The sequence below is a fragment of the Aquarana catesbeiana genome, linkage group LG07 (genome assembly GCF_042186555.1).
Source record: "Aquarana catesbeiana isolate 2022-GZ linkage group LG07, ASM4218655v1, whole genome shotgun sequence".
NCBI lineage: Eukaryota > Metazoa > Chordata > Amphibia > Anura > Ranidae > Aquarana > Aquarana catesbeiana.
This window is the reverse complement of record NC_133330.1, coordinates 42,140,747-42,167,252: the sequence shown is the minus strand read 5'-3', so window position 1 is coordinate 42,167,252 and position 26,506 is coordinate 42,140,747. Positions and strand designations below refer to the sequence as shown.

At 41.2% G+C, this 26,506-nt stretch overlaps 1 protein-coding gene across 23 annotated transcripts in view; it reads right to left on the bottom strand.

The window, feature by feature from the left end:
* Nucleotides 1-26,506, bottom strand: part of FOXP1 (forkhead box P1) — a 1,122,086-nt gene that overhangs the window by 64,045 nt on the left and 1,031,535 nt on the right. For all 23 annotated transcript variants that reach the window (XM_073592053.1, XM_073592052.1, XM_073592058.1 and 20 more), the window contains one exon: nt 9,713-9,814. In XM_073592053.1, coding sequence (XP_073448154.1) covers nt 9,713-9,814 — 102 coding nt within the window. The remainder of the gene's footprint in view (nt 1-9,712; nt 9,815-26,506) is intronic.

Sequence of the window (26,506 nt, the reverse complement as noted above, 5' to 3'; positions counted from 1 at the left end):
ATATATATAAAAAAAAAGATAACATATATAACTCAAAAAGATCTCAAGAGCTTTCTCCGAGACCTGTTGCCAGTATCTGAGCACTGGTATGATCTCATCTTTTTTCTCCTGGCTGAACTCCAGCACACAATTTCATTAACCCAGGTACTGCAGGTGATAAAACTCATTTTTCCCTAAAGAGACAGCTAAAAAGTACCATTTATACATTTATGAAGTACCAGCAATCAAAATTATGGATTTTCTAAAAGGTTTTTAACTACTTTTATTGAATAGAGAAATCGCTGTCTCAGACTTTTGTGACACTACAGCCAACAATAAATTCCAACATTTAGACATAGCTGTAATTTGGTCACTGGTGTCAATAGATGTGTGAATTGGAGATGATCCCTGTCTTCCAAGTAATACTTTCTAATTAGGCTCCGGAAATATCGTGCACAGCATCCTCGAAAGATGAAGAGTTTTTTTCGTGATGCCCATCTATGTGGCACGGGGATGAGCGTTACATGACTCCCTGCTAAAACCACTTAGCCGTCTCAGAATGACTGGATTATAGTCAGAGCTGGATACAGATACGTTACATATTCTGAAGAGCACTAGAGGGCAGTGTGGTATTTAGGCCAAAATGACCTAAAGGTCCTTATGCCCAATTAGGACTTGAATTACATATCAGAAGGCAAACTACAGCTTAATTTCACAAGGACACTGCTGGGGCAAGTTATTATTTTTTTTTAATATAAATATGCATACAATTAAAGCTACAACTGTCCATTTATGGCACCTTAAATATCAGTTTTCTTTTGTCATGTATCCCTAGTCAGTCTTTTTCAAATGTTTATCTGCAGCCCTCCCAGAAAAATTCAGGATGGCCTTTAGGGAAAGCAAAAATAATACGCTTTTTTCAACCAATACATCTGAATAAAAAGCCTAGTGTTCTACAAGCTTTTATGTTTTTTGTGTATTTTAGTTAGTCAATAAAAATATTACTTTCATAATACTTTTTGCTTTGTCTGTGGACCCAAGCTGTCTAACTGGCCCAGAGTTTGGAACCTCTCTTCCATGCATTTTTGTATGATCTTCTGGTTTTTGTTTGTTTTTTGTTTTTTTTGCAAAGGCTTCTACTTTGCCAAATCATACTTTACGCACATTTAACAGGAAATAGTAAAAACATATTTTTAACATATTAAAAAGACCGCCACCATTACTAAAAAGGACAGTAGGATGAAGGTGGCACATTCACTGTCTGTTTTTTATTATGTGTGTCTAGCTTTTGACAAATGGAAGCCTAGAAAAAAACAAAACAAAACCACTTAGAGCTCCTCCAGCCCCTCTAAAGCCCCGTACACACAGGCCGAATGTCGGGAGAAATCAACTGGTAAGAAAAAAAAATGGCCGCTATTAGGCCTGTGTGTTGGCCACCCCATCCGGCGAGCATGCTGGAAAACCAGCAGTCGACTGACTCCCGATCAGCGCTCTCAGCCACTGACAGAGAGCACTGATCAGAGTGTTCTGGCGGGGGGGGGGGGGGGGGGACATAACAGCTCAGCAGTGGTAATCACTATACTAACTTTGCATAGTACAGTGGCTCCAAACGGAGATGACAGTTTTTTTTCAGCCCCGGTTGAAAAAAATCATATTGTGTACCAGGCTTTAAGTATAAGAAAGTTGGTCACAAATATGGTCTCATTCAGCTTCAGACCAAGGTGTGGCTGCAGTCCTTGAGGCCCCTGTAGGCCCACCAAAGTTAATAAGCTAAATCAGTAGGATGTATCCATTTAGGTGCTAGCTTATTCCCAAAACTTGCTGTCCCCACAGGAGGCATAATAAGCCATATGATTTACAGTCCAACTCCAGGAACAAACAATAAAAAACCCTTGCAGTAGGCCACCCCTGCACTGCAAATGCTTGTTAATTCTAGGAGGTTGCAGAAGAGGCAATATTTCTTACCTGGCTTTCCACTCCGGCTGTCTCCGGAGTGGTTTTCTCTCCCCCCATGGAAGGTGTGGTCTCTGGGCAGAGCCCTATCGTCAGTAGGTACAGTACAGGACTGGTAACCCTGTATTGCAAGTGGCGGTGTTAGGAGTGGAACCGCGGCCAATAGCAGTTTACAGAGGAGGCTGTGGCATACCTGTTGCACAGATCAAAGGATACTGCTGACACAGGGAGAAGGTAAGTAATACAACCTCTTCTTCAGCCCCCAGACTTAAGAGTTTAATCCTTGCAGTGTGAGGGGGCATTGCCAGGATATTGTGTTTGCTGTTTTGCCCAGAGTAGGAATTTAAAGGAATAAAAAAAAATGTGTGAGATGCCTGTGATGAAGACTGCAAATTTCTATCTACTGAACTACATGTTGAAGTTAATAGAGTAATACTACTTTTAAACAGATCAGGTTTTGTGGCCCTAGAACCAGTATACCATATTGTGAGTCACAGAACTGCAACTGCCAACTCAAGCTTCTCACACTGATATTGTGCTTCATAAGCGATCGATTCCCATGTTGAAAACTCAAAAGAAAGGACTGTTCATGGTTTTACAGTTACCAATCAGCTTTCCCTATTAGTTCCCCCCCCCCCCCCCACACCAAAGCAATGGAAGGGAGGCTCAGATTCTACACTACTGCTGGCCCAGGTCTTCCTTCAGACACTTGCACTGAATTGTCTTTGGTGATGGTGGACCAGCAGGAGACAATGCTAGGAATAGGCAACAAAATAGATGCTGAATATATAGACAAGGGGGCTGCTTTAAAACTGTGCCTATTTTATTTTTTTATTTTGCCATGTTAAATTTCTGACATGCAGATGAATGTGTTTGAAACGATGTATTATTTCCATGCTACTTGAGCGTGTACCTGGTTCCTTTAACATACACTTTGTTTTTCCAAAACCACAAACATCGATCCTGGAATTTCATGTGGAAGTGCTTAAGGGGTTGAAAGTTAACACCTTTGTGAGCTGTACAGCCTCACAGTTACTGCTCAACAAAAGCCTCTTTGTAGGAACCTTTTTGAAATGTTTTCTTAACATGTTCCAAGTAGTTTTAGGCAAGTAACTAAAGTAAGCAAAATGTTACCATGATAAAAACACTTGTGAAAACATTAGAGCGCTCTCACTGGTACCCTTCATGCAGACAACACTTTCTTAAAAAATAATAATAATAAAATATAAAACGAGGGAGATTTATTCAACTTTTTTTATACCTTTTAATTTCAATTTATATGATGGAAAGAAAAAAAACAAAGAGGTGGGGAGGGAGGGGAGGGTCAGTTAATCCCAAACTAGGTGAAAACCATCTGTATGCTTAACTTTTCATAATTAGCACTTCCTTATTCTTTAGAAAACAAACCTACACCCACAAAATAAACATTTCAAATGTGCAGAATTTAACATCAAACAACACCTTATTTGTTGCAGTTAACTCTCTAAGGTCATCAACTGTCTGCCTAGAATTTGCAATGTAAAGAATAATAGGTGAAATGTATCATAGGAGAAAAAGAAGAACAATCAGGCAATACATAAAATTATTCAGAGTATTGCGAATGTAATCCAGGAAATATTTTAAGTAAAAAAAACAAAAAAAACTAATTGACTGAAGGGCATAAAAATAATATACTGTTTGACTCCATATCTCAAAACATATAATTATTATTATTGTTATACAGGATTTATATAGCGCCGACAGTTTACGCACAGCGCTTTACAACATTAGGGCAGACAGTACAAGTACAATACAATTCAATACAGGAGGAATCAGAGGGCCCTGCTCGTTATAATGTATCTTACTTATAGGATAAATTCACCTTTTCACAAAAAATGAACTCCAAATATCCTGGCCAGTCCCCTGAACCCTGCAGCACATAGCAGTTGTTGTGCCCCATGCTTCCGATGTATTAGTCTGTATACCAAACACTGCAGTGCACAGCCCCTGAGTGAGTATCCATCATAATGCTTGCAATGGCAAGCACTCATTGGTCAGCACAGCCACGTGACCATGCCAACCAATGAGAAGTGATTTTTTCTTCTGGGATACCTTACCAGAAGAAGCAGCCTCAGATGCACTTCTCAATGGTCAGCACAGTCACATGGTTGTGCTGACCAATGAGCGCTTATCATTGCGAGCATTATGATGGATACACACTCCAGGGCTGTGTATTGAGGTGTGGTGTATGGTGTAAAGGCTGTCGGGTTGGCCAGAATATTTGGAGTTAGTTCACATTTTAATCTTCTTGAAAAGGTGAACTTAGGTAGGCCATAGATGGTGCAAATTTCTTTCCTGCAACCCGTGGAAATTTGCACGATTCCTCCATCAACACAGACAGTGCTGACAGGGGAATCCCTCCTGCCAAGACATTGTATTTCCCTGACGGGGGGAAGGGGGGGAACGGCTATATTAGCAGCCAATAGTGATAAACGCAAGTAAAATCCGGCAGGCTGGTTGTACCCAAGTTGGTCAATTAATCAACTTGGTACATTCAGCCTGCCCATACATGGTTAAAATCTCAGCCGGTTCGTGCTGAACCATCTTTCGCCGGTCTTATTTTTTAACTAGCCAAAAAATGTTTCATAGTCTTCAGGACTGTACAAAACTTTTTTCATAGTCTTCAGGACTGTACAAAACTTTTTTCATAGTCTCCAGGACTGTACAAAACTTTTTTGCAAACCTCTAGCCTCTATCTAACTTACTTAACCACACTAGTGCATTATATTAAAGTGTCAATGCCACCCCAATGCACCAATGCAACACACTAGCATTTTAGCACAACCCAATGCACGGATGTGAACCATATTTGGGTTGTGATGTGCTGTAACAGGACAAATACTACACGCCAGGTTAATGTGCATTGGCAGGCCATGCATAATAAATGGACTGCCCTAAACCAATGCATGTTACAATGTAAACATTGCGCATTCAGTGTTCATGCACACTGGCTTAAAAAGTGCTGCTTCTACAGGAGTTTTGCTTTTTTCCTGTAGAAGCAGCTCAATGTTATCCTATGTGTCCATGCACATTAGGACGTTTAGAAGCATATTTTAAAGGAGAAGTATGGCCAAAGCTTTTTTGGCCATACTTCTACGGATCACAGGATGAGCCAGGCCCTACCACCCCCTCCACACCCCAGCCCTCCAGTGAGCGATGGAGGGGAGAGCAGAGCCAGAGAGTTGCTGAGTGACAGTCACAGCTCTCTGCTCAGAGCAGTGTTTGATCGCTCAGTTCTCACTGCAGAACCAGATGCTGCATCCACCTAGGTGAATATAAATGTTTATTTTTTTTAAAAACCTGAACTTCTCTTTTAAGCTCAGCTTTTAGAGGCAGAAAAAAAACCCTTCTGGTTTACGTCTTTGAGAGGAGTTTTCTGGCAGAAAAAAACACTGAATGCTCCTAAAAACTCCTAAGCTCTCCTAAACTCCTGCACAAAAATGCTCTATATGACCGTTTTTTTTCTGCCAAGGGAACTGGCATTTTTTTAAGCCCAATGTGCATAGACTCTAAACCCTTGTGTGTTTCCACAATGTACTAGTGTGAACAGCCCCCTAAACGGAGTTTTATAGTCATCTTCCCATTGCCCTTTGTCACCAAATAAGGAAGGGCTTTCGCAGTGCTACCAGACACTACTGTGTTCACTATGTTACATGTTTTGTTTTGAATACACCTCACTGCTATAAGGCCTCATGCACATGGGGCATTTGCCCAGCTCCTCTGAACATCTTTGCTCCTGACAGGAAAAAATAGGAATGAGCCGAACACCCCCCAGTTCGGTTCACAGCAGAACATGCAAACAGGTAAAAAAAAAATGTTCGAACACGTGAACACGTTAAAGTCTATGGGACACAAACATGAATAATCAAAAGTGCTAATTTTAAAGGCTTGTATGCAAGTTATTGTCATATTGACCCCGTCGCCCCTCTGACACTACGGGGAAGCCATAGGGATGTCCCCGTGCATCAGAGGGGGGCGGGGTCAATCGTCGATGTCACCGTGTGGCCCCGCCCTCAGAACTGCCACCTGAGAAGAAGAAGATGAATGGACTTCGTGGGACATTTTTATTTTTTAATAAAGGACTTGTCCCCAAGCCGTGTCTTGTCATTTTTACCATTTTCACACTTTTTTTGTGAAATGGTAGGGGTACATTTGTACCCTGTTACCATTTCACACGGGGGGGAGGCCGGGATCTGGGGGTCCCCTTTGTTAAAGGGGGCTTCCAGATTCTGAAATGTCCCCCGCCCGCAGACCCCCACAACCACTAGGCTATGGGGGGCTACCCCAAAGCACCCTCCCCATGTGGAGGACATGTGGCCTGGTACGGTTCAGGAGGGGGGGCGCTCTCTTGCCCCCCTCTTTTCCTGTGGCCTGCCAGGTTGCGTGCTCAGATAAGGGTCTGGTATGAATTTTTGGGGGGACCACCACGCCATTTTTTAAAAAAATTTTGGCGAGGGGTTCCCCTTAAAATCCATACCAGACCTGAAGGGTCTGGTATAGATTTTGAGGGGGACCCCCACCCCATTTTTTTTTTATTTTGGCGCGGGGTTCCCCTTAATATCCATACCAGACCTGAAGGGCCTGGTATAGAATTTGGGGGGACCCCCACGCAATTTTTTTTTACATTTTGGTTTGGGGTTCCCCTTAATATTCATACCAGACCCAAAGGGCCTGGTAATGGACTGTGGGGGAATCCCATGCAGTTTTTTTCAATGACTTTTATGTGTATTGCCGGGACCGACAATTCATTATAGCCGCGAGTACTTTTAAATGACTTTTTTTCCTTTAGAAATGTCATTTTGTGCAGGGACTGTTGTAAACACGGGAAACATGCGCCACTTTACAGGCATACTATAGACACCCCCCAGGTACGAAATTTAAAGGAATATTTCACTTTTATTGTTTCACTTTAAGCATTATTAAAATCACTGCTCCCGAAAAAACGGCCATTTTTTAAACTCTTTTTTGTATTGATACATGTCCCCTGGGGCAGGACCCAGGTCCCCAAACACTGTTTATGACAATACCATGCACATAAGCCTTTAAAATTAGCACTTTTGATTTCTCCCATAGACTTTTAAAGGGTGTTCCGCGGCTTTCAAATTTGCAGCGAACACCCCAAATTGTTCTCTATTCGGTGAACACTCGACATTCGAGTAGAACGTATGTTCGACTCAAACATCGGGCTCATCTCTAGAAAAAAGCAGCATAAAAACAGTCCCCAAAAAAGCGCTTTGCAAATGCGCTTAGGTGCATTTGGGAGCATTTAGGCACGTCAGGCGTTTGGGTGTTCATTCATTCCAACCTCACAGGAGCAGGGCCCTTCTAACCCTCTTGTATTGAATTGTACTGTTGGTGTATTGTCTCCCTTTATATTGTAAAGTGCTGTGCAAACTGTTGGCGCTATATAAATCCTGTATAATAATAATAATTCCATTGGCCAGACTATTCATTTTTTCTGACCACTGGAATGAAAAAACATGCCTAGAGTTTAGATACGTTTAGATGCGTTTACACACGTTTGCATGCATTTAGGGGTGTCAAGTGCTTTTTTCTGCCCAAACCTTCCTCTCCTGAATGCAAAACAGATTTTTTTGTTTTAGCCTCCAAGTGCTCCTCTTCTAATACACTTGGAAATACCTATATGTGCATGGCCACATAGATTAATACAGAGGTGCATTTAGAGGCCGAAACAAAAAAAAAGGGTCAAATGCCTGTAAAAGTGGCAGTTTGTATGTCCTGTGTGCAAGAGGTCTGGTGTGAACATATTTTCAGAATGATCAGGGGTTTGTATAATTGAAGTGCAAAAGGGCTCTAGTCAAAATCAGAATTATATGACAGCCCAAGCTCAGATTTAGGTGTTCCCAGAGCACTACATTACGAAAGAGATTTACAGAATGGCCTGATGTACTATGGCAATACTGAGAAGAAAAACGAAAACACCCGAACAAGAAGGTGTACCACGTGTGTACAGTATTTCCATTTTATTACTTCAATTTTGAGTAGAAAGTGGGGCAGCAAGCTCATGTGTATGGTAGGCGCCTGACCTGTACCAGCTGCTATTATTCACTATCATTTATAAAAATACCCGAAAAATTGCAATAACTGGACATGTGATTGGTTAGTACATGTTTGTGCACGTTGTACGTAATAACTTTTATGAGCAGTGAAGCATCCTCTGCAGATAAGCACATTGGGTATTATGTATAAACATGAACAGGTGGATATATAATTGGTCCGGGTTAAATATCCTAATCCATCACTTTATTAAACAAAAAGCAGACACCGTGGTATGCCTGCAAGTAGCTTTAGTTATGTTGTAGAATAGTTGGAACCCCAGAACCTAGATTATATAATCTTCACCTAGCCTAACTGACCACTAGCAAAGGCATAAGAGGGTCGGGGGCCAGGTGCCAGCTTCCTAGATGACGTGAGATTTGTATAAGAACCCCATGGGTTTGGGGCTCCTATCAATCTATCACACAGCTGCAGGACTTGCTAATTGATGGCATGCACTTGCACTTTATACGCTTTAAAGCGCAATTCCAAGCAGCAACTGAAATTGGCAGCACAATAGATTAGTAGTTAGCAATCCTGTCTTGCAGCATGAGAGTCTTTGGGTTGAACTCTAACTAGGACACTATCTGCATGACTTTGTATGTTCTCCTTGTACTTCCATGGGTTTCCTCTGGGTACACAGTTTTCTCCCGCACACCAAAGACAAACTGGTAGGGTAATGGGCTCCTGTCTAAATTGGCTCTAGTATGTGTATGCATGCATGTGAGGTAATTGTGTGACAGTATGAACCTTAGATTGTAAGCTCCTCGAAGGCAGGGACTGATGTAAATATATGTAAACTGGAGTGAAAAGTGTCAGTGCTATATAAAAATGGCTGAGAGCGCTGATCAGAGTGTTTTGGCGAGTGGCTGACCCCCTGTCAGAACACAAAGGCTCATCAGGGGAGTTCACTGTACTAACATCAGATCGTTAGTACATTGGCTCTGATCGGAGCTTTCAGGTTTTTTTTGGTTTTTTTCTCAACCACGCTGGGTTGAATGAAAAAAAACCTATTAGGCTTTAGAATCCTCTAAAATAAAACAAAAAAAAACAAGCTTTAGAATCCCCTAAATGTAAATTACTCTGGACTCCGTAATCCATTCCAGGGGGGCATCTCACTTGCAGGAGGGTCTGCTTCCCAAATCTGTATTGTGTAATTCCTTTCACTGTGCTCCATGTATCACCAATATTCAAAATTCCAAATCACATTCTCATCTTCACTTGGGATGCCGGTACTTCCAAGATAGTGGTGACATCCTAGGTGATCTCTGTCATCCTAGGTCAGATTAGTGGCTAACACTTTCAAATATCAAGCTTTCTGTATGTATGGAATTGCTCTTTGGCATCACAAACAGCGTTTCCTTGAAAAAAGCAAGGCCTGGATGTAAAAAGCCCAAGACCCAAGAAGATTGGCTATGTTTCCCCATTTGCATCTCAAAGCTTCATGTTTGACCAGAGTGCACCTTTAACGTAAGCATCACTAGAAAAAAATTCCCCTGAGATCCCCACCAGGTGACCCTGGGAGCATATCAGTACGCATAAGCACTATGACAATTGCTCAACCAGGCTGAATATCTATAGTCATTTTAGAATTTTTTGTGGTTGCTATAGGCAACACAGGCAGCTTTCTTACAGACACAGGCCTTTTCTGTCTGTACAGAGAAGAACATAAAAGATTACTCACTTAAGGAATGATGGGAAATCATCACACACAGCCTCGCAGCCCGGCCACTTGCATACACCGTGCCCATATAAGGGGTGATTCTGCATGTAGTCCTCGTGGGAGCTAAAAAAAGAAATTACATATACGAAATTCACTAATGGATCATCAACAAGCTGATTGCAAATATGAACAAATAAACACATACAGAATCCCTGGGGTGAGCTGAGAAGGCCGAGATGGAACAAGGTTATTAAAAATAACTTCCTTTTTGCATATCAAGTATTGTTTATGAAGCTGCTCAGCAAGCAAAAACAAGTGGGAACCTGTGTTGCTTTGTATACACCACACTTTACATCAAAACAGCCTGCTAGTATAATGAGTAACCAACCTGAGCTTTAACCCCTTCAAGGGAGCCCTCACCTTAACTACAGATTCAGCGAAAACTCATTGCCCAGAGCTGGAGGACTGTGCTTTAGAAGAATTTGTTATTTGTGGATACAGATTTTGGTATACTTTCATATTCTAAGTTACAATATATGGTCAAATGTTTACCAACAGCTGACTATTACACCTCTAAGCTTGCTGGACATCCCATTCCAAAACTGTTGGTATTAATATGCATTTTGCAGTTTTAACAGCCTCTACTCTTCTGAAAAAAAAAAAAAAACACCTGTCCAGAAGATTTGAAGTTTGTCTGTAGGAATTTGTGCCCATTCAGCCAAAAGAGCATTTCTGAGGTGAGGTACATATGTTCTATGAGATGACCTGGCTCACTATTGGCGTTCCAATTCATCCCAAAGGTGTTCAGTAGGGCTGAGGTCAGTGCACAGGAGCACAGTGGTGGTAGAATAAAAATGGCCTTTCCTCAAACTTTGGCTACAAGGCTGGAAGAGCACAATTGTCTAAAATGTCTTTGTATACTGGAGTATTAGCAGTACCCTTCACTGGAAACACTTGAACTTATCAGGTTATTTGGAGTGATATCCACATACATGTGGGCCATATAGGTTAATGTTAAGAGAAGAAATAATATGTCATGTATTCTGCTACTGTATACCTAAAGGTGCCCCTAAACATTGGATGTCTGGCAAGATCAAAAGATAATCCAGTCCTGATGGGTATCAGCAGACACAACCAGTCAAGGTTCCAACCAGAAGTCTACACCATGTAAGAAAAAAGTTAAATTTAAACAAATATCTGAAAAGGGGGAAAGCTGCTGTCATTAAAAAGCTAAAAAGCTCTCTAAATATAAGCTATTAATGGTGACTACAATTCAAGGCTTGTTGACAGAATACAAAATACATATGTTAGAAAGCCTTGTCTAATTGCAACACCGAAGGTATCGTCTGGTGCACTAGTGCCACCCATCTTTATATGTCAACCACGAGCTGTTCCATGATGTGACCATTTTATTTTAGGGACCTGGCAGCCAGTATAAATGCCCAAGGGAGATTTACCTGAATCCTCTAATGTCTATGGTAGCCTATAAGGCGAGGATTGGGCACAAAATGTCTTTCTGCAAAGCAAATGCAGAGCACTCCAAAAACTTGCAAAGGAAGTGCAGAGGAAGGTGATATACACAAGCTTAGTGGGAGAACACCAGTATTTGGGAAATGTCCTCATCTGACAGATAAATCTTTCCCCTGAGAGCTACTGGTGGGCATCTGCCACTATAGACATGACATTGTTGCTCGCTCTTGAAGTTTACAGCACTTGCAATGCATTAACAGCCTGTTATGACCAATTAACTCTTCACAATATTTTATGTATGCCATTGTAGGTCATTGGTGAGATACCTTACTTGCACTAATGTATTGAGGAACTGAAGGGCAGGTTGAACAAGTTACAGAGAAAGTAGGAACAAAGGCAAAAGCCTTTCATAAGGCAGATCCTATTTTATGTCCTCTCTCTGGGTCCCTCTTTGTACTTCAACTGTTCCTTCTGGTCATACACAGCCATTAATACAGATTAAATCATTTACAATCTTAAAAAGTAATCAATCATCCTAACAAAGGCAAAGAATGATAAAGCCTAATTCAATCACATAGTTTACCAAAACAAATAGGTCCTTTTCTACAAAAGTGAGCATTTATGGATGGAACCACCTATTGATGCATTTCTTTCATCAAAAAAATTCTAATATTGAACAATCGTGTTGTTATGTTCATGGCAAGCATAGCACACCTAACACAGACCCTGTATAGTAAAATGTATACAGCAGTAAGTAATGAGACATACAGTACAGCCATTAAGCAAAACTCAATAAAAGGTGTGCTAATGCTGAGAGAGCCTTTTTATGCATTGGTATATTTTGGTGGAGCAATACAATTAAGTTCCTCCGTACACACCTGTTGTGCCATTGCAATGCTCCTCTGTAGCAGCCAATGGACATCGCAGTGGAGCCAGACTCTCCAGCACAATTTAATTGGCAGATAATATTTAATTAAAGTGCCACAGCTGCACGCCCAGAAAGCCTTGTCCACCATACACTAAGCCCTGTCCTCTTTTCATCCTGGCTTGTGGCCAGTGCAGAAAGCTACATCTCCGTTTCACATATAAGAAAAAACAAAATAAACGTTTCTTGTTGCCCACAGCTCATGCTGTATATCTCCCAGTTCACTTCTAATAATTCCTCCATTGGCAGAACAAAAGCCAAAATACATATTTACAACTTTTTACGTCTATTGACAAGGACATCAGTCCCCTAAAATGATCATCATATAGCTAGTAGTAATTAGTCACATTGAAGTGGACTTACCATTCATCCAAGTGGCTTACTCAACCCTTGGAGTCAGAAACATAACCCAACATTTGCTATTTTTGTTATAAATGCTAGATTATGTTTCAGACACTCAGAGTGGAGAAAGCCACTTGGATTGAGTGGTGGAACATCTTCAAGTCTGGCTGAACATGACCAGCTACTATTAGATATATCAAAACCTAGATAAATGAGAACCCTTTACAGACATCTTACACAATACAATTACCATGACCCCTCTTAAAATTATTGCCATACACCTTTTATAATCAGAAACTGATAATTTAAAAATATAAATCACAAAGTTTATCCAAGGGATTGTGGTAACAAGGAGGAGTTAACCCTTCATCAGAAATCTCCCAATCGATACTTAGTGATTTAGCCGCACTGATCCAAGTCATAAGACGCTTTGATCCTGAGCACGTGCTTGTCAGACAGACAGGCCTTCTGCACTGACTGATGAACCATATTTAGATGGGGTGGGGGGGAGTGGGGGTTTGCAAGGGAAGGAATCATTCTTGAGTTTTGCAGGGACAATCTAATTTCTTAGTAAAGCTATTATTTCTTCAGGGATCTCCAAAAATACAGCCAAAGGGTTCCAAGAAAACCAAACAGCTATAGTTAGAGATTGTGACCCTACATATAAAAACACGTTTAGCAAACAACAAGAAAAAAAAGAAAATAAGAAAAAAAGCGTAATAAACTGAGTTATACACTCCTAATAATCTATTACTGTTCTGTGTGTGATTTAACTCTCCCTTTGGGGCTGCACTGGATTCTACACTGTCCATCGCCAGACACATACTCACAAATCTACGGATAAATTCAACATGTGTCAGATCGTTCATTCTCTACAGGCTGCAGTTCGGGCCTCTGTTGTTCCTTAGAAGGGAGGGAGCCTCTGCTTTAACGGAATGGGATGATGTGAGCTTATTTATTTTAAGGTCTTTCTAAAAGATAGCACAAAATAAAATCTGCCTGTACAGGACCGTTGTGACTTGCCAAGCTTCTCAAATGGTCATGCGGCCACAATTATTTTTGAGATTTTCAAATAGAATATTATTTTTCTGCAATAACACATATATCCAGTTGTTTCCTTGTAAATATACAGGCAACCTCTTAGGTAGCATGGACTTAATTTTACACTTTTTTGTGTATATTTTTACATATCAAATTATATTAAAGGGCCGACCTACCCAAAATTGATATTTGAGTTCAAGGTGAAGCCTGGGGGGCTAAGGCAGCGCCTAACTTCTTAAATGTTTTAATTTAAGTTTTGGGCGTTTCTGCCCACCTTTGTGATTTCCAGCTCCTTCTATTATATTTTCCATAATATAAAGCAAATATATAATCCAGCATGGAGAGTGGTAAGTCTTCATAACAAGTGTGCATGTCCTGGTGAACACTGTCTTTGGTACAGAAAATGACAAGAATTGTTAGCACTTCTTCCTAGCAGCAATAGGGTCATCGGTTTGAAACCCAATCATCTGCAGAGAGTTTGCATGTTCTCCCTGTGCCTGCATGGGTTTCCTGTGGGTACTCCAATTTCCTTCCACACTCCAAAGACATGCTGCTAGGTTAATTGGTTCCTGTCTAAACTGGCCCTAGTATGTGCATGTATGAATATAAGTTAGGGACCTTAGATCGGCCAAACACAGGGCGAATTTCTTTCCTGTAACCACAAGTTTCACGAAAGTTCACTTGGTTCCCCCATCAGCACAGTCAGCATTGACAAGGGAATCCCTCTCATTGATCCACTGTATTCTCCGGGAGGGGGAAGCTGTATCCGCCAGTAGAGTATAGTGCTAGCGATAATCATATGTAAAATCTGTCAGCCTGGTTGTACCCAAGTTAATTGTTCGATTAACTTGGGTACATTCATCCTGGCCATACATGGTTCATATCTCGGCCCTTTCCTGCCAGTTCCGTCTATGGCCGGCCTAAGATTGTAAGCTCCTTGTGGGCAAGGACTGATGCGAATGTATAATATATATATATATATATATATATATATATATATATATATATATATGTAAACTGCAGAGTAAATTGACGGTGCTATATAAGTACCTGTAATAAATAAAAAATAAATAGAAGAAAACTTTGGAGTTGCCCCAACAGAAGGTGAGGGGGGATCTTAAAAGGAGGACACCTTTTCCAGTTACAATTCTTACTTTCTATTGTGCCTCTGGGGGAGGAAGTGCAGGAAAATCTCTTCAATGAGACACAGTCAGTAAAGAATAAACTGAGGTCTTAGGGCTCTTTGAGACAGGCAGCTGGAATGCAAAAAAAACAGGAGGCGCAGGCACAATTTTGCCGCCTACCGAGACCGCCTGTCAAACTTGCTCTTTGAGTTCAATGAGGTTGCACTGCAACTGTGAGTCAAACGCTCCTCTTGCAGTTGTGGTACAGTCCCGCACTGTAAAATTGCCATTCAGTAACTTAAAATAAAAGTAAACAAAAAAAGAAAAAAGTAACACCTCCTGAATGCATGACAGCAACAGCTATACCACAACTGATATACTGCCGTCTGAAAAGCATTCCACCACAACAGTACCAATAAAGTGAAAGAAGCCTTAGCCATTCCCTATTCTATGCAAAATAAAAGAAAAAAGTTTTATATATACTTTTTGGCACAGGGGCACAAAAAAAAGCACTGTTTTTAGAGACGTATAGCTTCTTTTTTTCCCTCTATACACAGCTCCACTATACCCAACGTGTTCAAGCACATTGTGGTGTTTGGATGTGTATTCTAAAGCAGCATCCAGGGACAGAAAAAAACTGTCAAAAACCACATTCCAGGAGAATTGTATTGCCATAATTTACGTGTGTGAATTTGCATATGCACGTAAATTCATTCTAGAGGCTAAAAGATTATTCTTGTCCCTAGAATTAATTTACACATGTACGCTTCTAAGCGGTGTATGCACATAAACGGAAATAGTTCACACACCAATACATTGCTTTTTTTTTTTTTTTTTTACTCGGGACCCTTCTGCCAGCTTCTAGCAGTAATATCCAGTGTTTATATGAGTAGATATAACCAGGATATAACTAACTCACATTAGCTGCTCCCTCCCCCCTCTTAACACCTATACCAACTAAGCTGTGTAAGCAAGTATACTTACCTATTTTCAAGCTGTTCCAGTCCAGTCATATGATTTGTCTTCCTTATGTTCATCAGCGGTGGTTGCAGGGGAGAGGAAGGAGCGCTGCCAACGAATGGGGTATAGTAAACCTAGGGGTGACATCACCACTCCCAGGCATTGCCAACCATTGTCGAGCGTTCTCTTCTCTACCTTGGCTGACACAGGGGAGATCACATGACCAGACTGGAGCAGCCTGAAAATAGTCAAGTATACAGAATTTTCTTACACAGGTTAGACAGGTTAGACAGCGCTTCTAAAAGGTAGAATGCATTTAATGCATTAAGGTAAAAAACCTTCTTGGTGCAGCTCCCCCCAGCCCCCCCCCCCCCTTATACTTACTCGAGCCCTATTTTGATCCAGCGATGTGCGCAAGATCAGTGGCTCTCCCGGGTTTCTTTCTCCTCACTGGCACACAGAGCAGCAGGAGCCACTTGCTCCTGCTGTTGTAAATCACAGCCAATGAGCCCATGAGGAGAGAGTGGGAGGCGGGACGAGCCACGCTCTGTGTGTGAATGGACAATGTCCATTCACAAGAATAAGGCTCAGAATGCTTGCTATTGGGGGGGCACTCAGCAGGGGGGAGGAGCCAGGACCACCGGTGGAGAACCCAAAAAGAAGAGGATCGGGGCTGCTCTGTGCAAAACCATTGCACAGAGCAGGTGTGTATAACATATTTAGTATTTTTTTTTAAAAGCCTTTAGCTTTACTTTAAGATTAGCTAGCTATAGCCTGGAATTCCACTTTAATAATGTCTGTGTGCATGAGCCCTTATGTACACAACCGAAGTTCCAAGCCTTCCTTGCTTACTCAAAAAATTAAAAGTTTGGCTGGAGTTCCACAAAAACTTTATTTTCCAGACCTTTATCCTTCATTACAAAAAAAATGCCAAGTAATTGCAAAAGAGAGAACTTTTTATTTTATTCAAAATACTCATTTTAGTAATGCTAAGACACAGCTATTCATTCATGTGTTGTGTGAATTATAATGGCAAGTTCACTTTAAGAAAAGCTAGGTAATATATTTACTATGCTCACACCTTTAAACATAAACAACGTCTAATGACCTTATCCTTTAAAACATTGCCCATTAGTCTTTAAAAAAAAAAAAAAAAATCAAGGTCATTGGATTGTGTACTAAAATATCTATCTTTGTTCCCTAGTTAACAAACCTCTTTCTTTTCTTTACCCTGGCTAATGATTAACCCCACCTATAGAAAGCATATAGGAGCTGTTTGTTCCGACCTTCCATTTTAATTGAGTAAACAGAAAGATTTGTCTTATGCACAGTGAGAAAGATGTTACAGAACGGAACAGCTAAGAACCTGCTGGTTCAGTCAACTGTTACAAGCTCTTAAAAAAAAAAAAAAATTGGAAAGGAAGACTAAAATGTATTTGTCATTTCGCTTCAAGCGTACAGTAATTTAAACACGGGAGCTCACACGGAGTCAGCGGCTGGATTGCAGGCTTCCGAGAGTTAACATCTTTTTCACTACAGTGACCACAGGACCCAAAGGGAGAGCTATTTACAGCGGAGCTCCTCTGAACGGGACAGATCGCCATATGGAGGCAAACACTGAACAAGCTGCGCGACTCGTGGCGACAAGAGCCTAGGGGGGACTGGCCTATATTAACGCCACCTGTGATGTGGAAATTGTGCTCTACGTCTGAATTACATTTTAAGAGACCACTGTGTAAACTGTTTCGAATAGACATGCACGGAAGGTTGGAGGGAATAAAATCGCGGCCTGGCAAATTTGCAAACCAGAAAAAAAAACAACATACGTAAAAAATTGTACCAAGCAAAGAATGGGATCAGGGTGATGATAAAGAAAATAATAAGACACTGCGTGATAAATATGTATAAAACAGGGCAAACTGTGTATGTCAGGGTCTACAAACTTTTAAGTACAAGGGCCAAATCATATATTACTGTTTTTTAGATTAATAAATCAAATTGAAATTTACAAATAAGTTTTATTTCAGTTTTTTTTTTTAATTCAGTATACAACAGAAAAAAATCTTCAGTACCACCAGGGCTTTTTTTCTCAGGAACTCATAGGTGCAGGAACTCCCCATTTCAGAGTCACCCCTTGTCTCCGCCCTCTACCCACCTTCGAGCACCGTCCCTTGGTTCCAACCCCTACCCATCTCCCAGTACCGCCCCTCTTTTAGAGAACACAGAACCAAGTAACATTTGTAGTGCTAAGTAATTTGTATGGGATTTGTCAGTGATAACAAGAAAAGCAGTAAAAGAGATCCCCTGCAGCCAGCAACAATAGATCCCCCCCCCATCAACAACAGATCGCTCGAGCAACAATGGACCGCTTCCAACAATATACCCCCCAGCCACAAAAGACCCCCGGCAGCAACATCAAATCTCCCTGCAGCCAGCGTCAATAGACCCCTCCCTCAACAGTAGATCCCTGCTAGCAATGGCCCCCCCCCAGCAACATAAGACCAACCCCCGCAACAAAAGATCTCCCCAGAAACAATAGACCCCCTGCAAAAATAGATCCACTCCAGTGACAGCAGATCCTCCAGCAGCCAGTATCAACAGACCCTGCAGGGTACGCCAGCACCCCTTGCCTTTACATACATTCAGTGCTGGAGGTCCTGGAACGGGGTTCCCCTGCGTTGCCGCTGAAAAAAATCCCTGAGTACAACAAAGCAAAGAAATTTCAAATAAACTTTAGCCCATCAGAGTCCCCCTTACATTCGAGTCCCCATTAAAGTCCTCTTTACTTTGGAGTTTCCCCTTACTTAAAAGTCACCCTTGAAAATGCCACTCTGCCTGGCTATCATGGCAATCCAGTGCCTTAGAAAATCTTTCAGATTTACTGACCAAAACAAGAAAATAAATTGAGAGTTCTGGCTTTACTCGAGTCAGTGATCTGATTAATACTAAAGCTAAAAACAGCCTCCATGACAGAAGTCAAGACACACTCAACCTGCTCTTTGCTTCAATGCTGAGATGGATCAGATGGTTGATACACACCTTTCCGGGTTCGGGCGCCACCATTTCACTATAGAGCTAATATTAAGCTTTTACCTTTTCAGTGTAGGAAATCACCTGTGATTACCTTAAAAAGCTTTAAAGCTTAGTTCCACCGCACAGTACGTCTCTGCCTTGTAGACACTTAGCCATTTACAAAACACAGTCCGTAATGGTGCCACGATTGGGAATTTTGTAAATAGCCAAACACAGAGGGGCAGAGACACGACACCAGTGCTGGCGTCTATTATACCAGCATGGGGGGGGGGGGGGGCAGAAGTACAATGGTAGCTGCACTGTCTTGCAAAACCAAGGGGAGTCTTTTTATTGTTTTTTAAAGAAATCAAGAGATCAGAGAGATAAACACTTAAAGCTGAATTCCAGGTATGGCAATTTTCCATTTTCACTGAATGGCGCCTTGCCAAGCAAGCAACCTCTTGTGCTAATGCAGCAGGGCAGCCATTTAGGGTTGCACCTGGAAGCTAGCGGAGATCACTGGAATATTGGTGCCCACTACTGTGATTTCCAGCTTCCACAGGTATGGCACATACATATTTATAGTGGTCCAAGCTCATCCTATGTAATCATGTAATGATTGCCATACCTGGATTCATCTTTAATACAAACTTCAAAACTATAAGCATGCTGCTGCCTGCAGTTGGGTTTTATTCCCACCTAAAATATCGTCTCTGCCGCCTATAGGTTTAAAGAACAGACCATCGTAGGATGGACACTAACTGATAGTTGAACTTATGCTTACAGTAGTGTAAGCTTAATTACAACTATCAGTAAAACCGTGTACACACAGGCGGACTTTTCAGCATCAAACGTCCGACGGTCTTTCAACGGAGTTACGACGGACATTTGAACGACCAGACTTGCCCACACACGAACGGACTAAAGTCTGTTCGAAAGTCCATTCCTTTGAATGTGATGACGTACGAAGGGACTAGAATAAGGAAGTTCATAGCCAGTAGCCAATAGCTGCCCATGCGTCCTTTTTTGTCCGTCGGACTAGCACACAGACGAATAGATTTTTCAATCGGACTCGAGTCCTTTGGAAAGATTTGAAACATGTTCTAAATCTAAAGTCCATCTGATTTTCATGTTAAACAAACAAGCTGTTTACCATAAATTTTGTTTCTGACTTTTTGTAAGGCAAACATAAGTCCCTATTCATACTTGAGCATGCCCACTTTCAGATGATTTTGATGCATTTTTTGCCTGTTTTTTTCATGTGAAATGCATGCTTTTCATGTGTTTTCAAGTTTCAGGTATTTATGTTTTGCCCGACACAAAGCAGTATTACTGCAACATCACATATCGTTGTCATCCTCTCATCTACCTCCAGGTGTTTCTGTACGGTATTTTGGGGTCTTGTGCTTTTGGATCCATGTCCGCTATACCAATTTCTGCCCAGGCCCTCTGCTTGCCATGGCTCTTGTATAAGACATCACTGGTTTGTAGGGGTTCTTTGAGCCCTCTCTAGGCAGATGCAAGTCTCCACATCCAGCATGGACACTCCTGAATCCTCCATTTTGTTTACCATCTGAGGTGCTAGAAGGATACATTTTTGGAGTTGGAGCACATTTTCAAGTGCTCCAACCGTAGCCATGATTTTGCCCCAAGAAAAAGCTCATGTACATCAAGTGGCACCATAACGTTCAAGTATGAATGGGCATCATTGTATATAATGGCAAAAACATGCAACAAATCACAGGTGTGAATGGGGGTATATTTTTTTCTAGAGTTCTCTGGATTCTATGGTCTTATATTTCTCTTTTTATATCTTTACTTTGCAGTCCTAAGGTTTCAGTATATTCACCATGTTCTGTACAATCAGAATGTTGTTTACATATGTAATAATTTTACAATTCTTTTACAATGGAAAGACATAAAATGCGTCTCTTGCAATACATTTTTATTTTACTGGGAAAAAGAAAAGGCTTACAAGATAAATAAATTACCTAGCCAATTATCTCTTTAAATTCCTGACGTGGACATAGAATATCGTCCATATGTTTATGTCAACACAGCAAGATAAGCAGGACATAAATTGTATTGGCGTTTCATATGGGCTCTCCAAAGTACAAAGGTCAAATGGCTTATTTTTTGTTTGTTAGGTGTGGCTGCAGTTAATATGTTCCGTGTTGCAGAGCAGATGTCACGCTAACTACTCGATTTTATTAAACGGCGTGTACAAACAGTCAACCAGGAGCCAATGAACTCTGCTTTTTTTATATATTACTATTAATATGTATACGTACACCAACTGAACTAAAGGTAATCTAAGAGAATGGTGGTTAATATCTTTATATAGTTTATGGGTATTAAATACAATGTAGCGCTACTACCCGCTAGCTATCCTTTCAAGACACTTGAATTCTCACCTAGATCTTGGCAATTGATATAAAGTTTTATTTAAAAGTGCAGAGAAATTACTATTATAACACTAGTAGTAAATGTATGTTGTGTGTACAGATATGTTATATGCAGTGCTATCCAGCTACATACTGTAGAAGGATACTCATTATTGTTCCTTCACATATAGATTGTAAGCTCTAAGGAGCAGGGCCCTCTGATTCCTACTGTATTAAAGTGTATTGTATTTGTACTGTCTACCCTCAAGTTGTAAAGCGCTACGTAAACTGTTGGCGCTATATAAATCCTGTATAATAATAATAATATATGCACCCCGCCAGAGTCTGTCTCTTTCTGGACATTGGAGGGCACCTACATTATATGGTACTAGCAAAGGCATCTGGCAATTGTTCTTTGCTGTGCACTGCAGCAAGAATTGAAATACCATGTGATGTGCTGGCTGTAACCCTTATGCCCTGTACACACGGTCGGACATTGATCGGATATTCCGACAACAAAATCCATGGATTTTTTCCGACGGATGTTGGGTCAAACTTGTCTTGCATACACACGGTCGCACAAAGTTGTCGGAAAATCCGATCGCTCTGAACGCGGTGACGTAAAACACGTACATCGGGACTATAAATGGGGCAGTAGCCAATAGCTTTCGTCTCTTAATTTATTCTGAGCATGCGTGGCACTTTGCGCGTCGGAACTGTCCACACACGATCAGAATTTACGCAAACGGATTTTGTTGTGGGAAAATTTTATAGTCTGCTCTCAAACTTTGTGTTGGAAATTCCGATGGAAAAAGTCAGATGGAGCCCACACACGGTCGGAATTTCCGACAACAAGCTCCGTCTGAAAGTCCGACTGTGTGTACAGGGCATTAGGCTGGGTTTACTTCATCGCCCAGGGTCCGGTGCGTCCTCGTTCACAGTCTGATTTCAGCCCAAATTTTTTCCGATCTGGCAGTCTGCTGCGGCATGCGGGGTCCTGTGCCGCAATCTTTTTTACTTATATTATCAGGGGGCTGCTGTCTCTTTCAGAATCTTGCAGCCAGCCCCTTGATGATGCACAGAGATGCATGCACTGAGAATTACCCCAGGCTTCCTAGGATGCATGAAGTTCGTATCCCAGGAGGTTGTGGGTAACTGGGATATTATCCTCATGTAGGTGAGAATTCTGGAAATGCCAGAATAAAAAGGTATACAAAAAATTTCTAATAAATGTTCAATTGTGTGAGAGAGAAGGGGGATAGGAATGCAATGATGGGAAGTGGGTTGGGTGGGTAAAGGTCTGCTTTAAGCCCTGTACTCCATCATAATAACACTAACCCTGAACTTAATACTCAACAATACACTGAAAATACTGATCCGTGTCCACCTTTACAAATATGTATTTCCTAAAACTAATATAGTTTCATTATATAAAAACAGAAATAAAGAATGGAATAAAACCTTGTTTAGCAATACCAATGGGGGTTATTTACAGCTGAATTTTCAATTGTCCTCCAATACTTACAGCACAGCTTGGCAGATTATTGCCATTTACATACATCTATTGATAATTCATATCACGTGGAAATAAGAATAAAGGGTTTTACGATAGCTGCAGGTATTGACCATCTGGGTTTTGTCACCATGACTGGTAAATCCCCTGAGAAGGTATTGATTGGCCACGATACTCATTTTTAGACTGTACACATGATAATTATGGTACCATGGGGAAGCACATTAAGGGAGTAGATCGTTCTACATAATATTTAGTATTGAATTTTCATTAAAGAAGGCTTCTTTTACAACACAATCCTCATTTATCAAGACGCTTTAAATACACTGAATTCAGAGTAAAAATGCTAGATTTTACATGTGCATGTCCAGAAATTCCCTCAAAACGTAAGGCTATCCAATATAAAGGCCAGTGATTTATTGATTAGATTGTTTTAGACCTGCTCTGATTATACTCTGGCATTGGGAAAGTTTAATATAAAAAGAAAAAAAAAAATCAACGGACCACATATACCCTATATTACCAAAAGTATTGGGACGCCTGCCTTTACACAAACATGAGCTTTAATGGCATCCCAGTCTTCGTCCGTAGTGTTCAATATCGATTTGGCCCACCCTTTGCAGCTATAACAGCTTCAACTCTTCTGGGAAGACTGTCCACAAGGTTTAGGAGTGTGTCTATGGGAATGTTTGACCATTCTTCTCAAAGAGCATTTGTGAGGTCAGGCACTGATGTCTTGGCCTGGCTTGCAGTGTCTGCTCTAATTCATCCCAAAGGTATTTTATCGGCTTGAGGTCAGGTCTATATGGGCCTTGCTTTGTACACTGGTCCAAATCATTTGGTGGAGGGGGGATTATGGTGTGGGGTTGTTTTTCAGGGGTTGGGCTTGGCCTCTTAGTTCCAGTAAAGGGAACTCTTAAGGCGTCAGCATATCAAGACATTTTGGACAATTTCATACTCCCAACTTTGTGGGAACAGTTTGGGGATGGCCCCTTCCTGTTCCAACATGACTGCACACCACCTCCAGGGAGGCATTAAGGCAAAGTAGGGTTGCAACATCAACAGTGATACACATTTCAGCATTCATTCATGCAAATTAGTCAATGAAGTCATTCAGATTTCAGCCCTATGGGCAAGGATAAGCTTACAGAGCACTCCATTTGGACACCCATATGTATGGTGCTATATTGTAGGCTCCACACTGGTGGAGTGAGTTTTTATGTGCATCATATCACATGTCAACGCATGTTGTGTTATGACAGTGCATTAATTTGCCAAATCACATCAAAAAAGGTGCATGTGCTACTTTTTGTAATGCAGCACACCACAAGGCATGGTAGTGTTTTACCATGTATTGTGTTGCACTGCAACTCATATCCTTTGGCAAAGTGCATTGGGTTGTCATTAAACATGAATGGCACCGTACCACACCAATGCACAACAGTGTGAACACAGTCTTAAAAGAAAACTACAGGCAGATGAAAACTACATATATGAATCTAATGTGAATGGTCTGGCCTGCCAATCAGGCAATCAAGGCACGCCTGCCCCATTATACTGCCAGGCAGTGGCATCGCTAGGGGGTGGCTTTTGGGGCTATAGCCCAGAATCTGGGGCTCATAGCCTCGAGTCTCTGCAGGGGTCTCTGCAGGGGAGGGGAGGCTCTCTGGGTACCCCGATTTTAAAAGGGGAGGCTCTGTGGGGACCCTAATGTAAGTGGGGGGCTCTCTGGGGATACACACACACACGTATATTACATGTGTATGCCCGCCCAAGCGCATGACTTTCTTTACTACGCTGCCATGGGCTCTAGCCCCAGATATTTTGTACACCTAGCAACGCCCCTGCTGCCAGGTCCCTGATCTCTAGGACAATTAGACATTACAGCTTGGTTAAGGACCCCATCCTCAGTCTGCTAACTGGACAAAGACAGAGCAGCAGTACGATGATAAGCACATCCTCTTAAAACAGGAATCAAAGCCCTAAATACCTTCTAATGCTGAACTTCCTCTCTCAGTATTAGTTCTGCTTGTCAGGGAGTCATAGGAGGCCAATATGAAAACAAAATTCTGTATTCATATTCCCCTAATGGAGAAAGGGCTGAATACACAACTTTTGTCTTCCAGTCTCAAGAATTGGGTCTTTTTTTTAAATAAAAAAAAAAGGTGTTCTACAGATCTATTGAAATAGTAACTTCACAGAATATGCAAACAATAGAAATTGCTGAACTTCCTCACTCAATATTAGTTCTGCTTGTCAAGGAGTCATAAGAGGCCAATATGAAAACAAAATTCTGTATTCATATTCCCCTAATGGAGAAAGGGCTGAATACATAACTTTTGTCTTCCGGTCTCAAGAATTGGGTCTTTTTTTTTTTTTTTTAAAAAAGGTGTTCTACAGATCTATTGAAATAGTAACTTAACAGAATATGCAAACAATAGAAATTGCTTTAGAAATAACCAAAAGGTCTCAAGAATGATGAGAGAGGAGGTGTCTAAATATGTAAAAATGCAAATTATGTTAACATAAACCGATAAAGTATAATGATTTTCTCTGGGCTCAAGAAGCATCGGTGACTCTCCCAGAAGTCAGCCTCATTCGCTTTGTGTCACCCTACACTTTACAACTCTCCTGCAAGGTCCAATCGTTCTGCTTCCAAACTTTGCAAACTACAGGTAAAAGCTGGCCCGATTCTCTTTTTTTTGGTCAGGAATGCTATAATTTTCTTGCTTTGGGACCAAAGATTTATCGCTACACCTCCGATCACTTGCAATTATTACACAATGTATGATCAGCATAACACAGCCAAGCATTTTTAGCCTGCAGTCAGAGTAGCGTAGGAGCTTAGACAGAGCACTTTCACCCATGCATAATTCCCTTCCCGTAGAGCTGGCAATTGTGGAATCTAGAATACACTGAGTAGAAGTGTGTACTATCAGCACAACAAACACTATTAAATTGCCCGAGAGGGGACAGGAGAGGAGGAGGAAAAAAAAAAAAATTCAAAGCATGTTAAACACGCCAAGAGTTGAATTCTAATGATGCCAAGCGCCAGTGATGGGAAAAGGAAGGGATCATAACAAGCCTTGATTGGTAGCGGAGGCTCCCACCCTGCAGATCACGCAGCGCTGTTCATCTTTTAACGCCACTGAATATTGATAAATATCTTCTCCCCGCACCATGGGGGGAAGTTGGGTCTCTACTAGAGAGCTCTGCCAAACTGTGTGTTTGGTTTCCCCCTCCTCTGCACTCAGGGGTTTACTCTGAGTGATTTAATTATAATTTTCCTTGTGTAAGACAAATTAAAGAGAGGAGAGCGAGTGTCATGCCAAATCAGATTATTTATCTCCTTAACTGATTGCTGTGCTCCAAACCCCAGAGACATCGCTAATGTGCTTCCCCGTGTAAACGGGAGATTTGAAATGTACTATTATTATTTTATTTATGGAAAGGGAGGGCGGAGCCAGGCTTGGTAAAGAGGTCCCGTATTCTGCTCGCTCTTAGGCTTACAAGGAAGGCGTGAAGCCTCTGACTCCTCCTTATGTTTCAACTGTCCAGGCTTACACAAATGTGATACATTCACTCCGTTCATCAACTTCATTCTCTCTATAGCTCATTCACACCGGTAGGAATTCCCCTGCACTGCTTCCTTTTATCTAGAACCTCCTTCCACATGCCAGCTGACATTCATCATCATTAAACAAACCACTGAAACCCATCTTTTTAGAAAGATATTCAACTAAACGCTAAACATTGGTCGCCCCATCACCACCTCGCCAGATTTTCTCTTAGTTCCCTAATAAGAATCTATTAATTTGCCTATTTGTCAAAATTTTTATTTGTTGTTCATTAGAACTGTTCTATAGTGTCTCAATCCCACCATTCAATTTAAACTTTTGTTTGCCATCTAGGGTGATCTTGATTGGTAGCAATAGTGTTCTAGGAACACTTAAAGTGATTTTAAAGTCTTGTTTTTTTTTTTTTTTGTTTAAAAATAACAAACATGTTATTCTTACCTGCTCTGTGCAGTGGTTTTGCACAGAG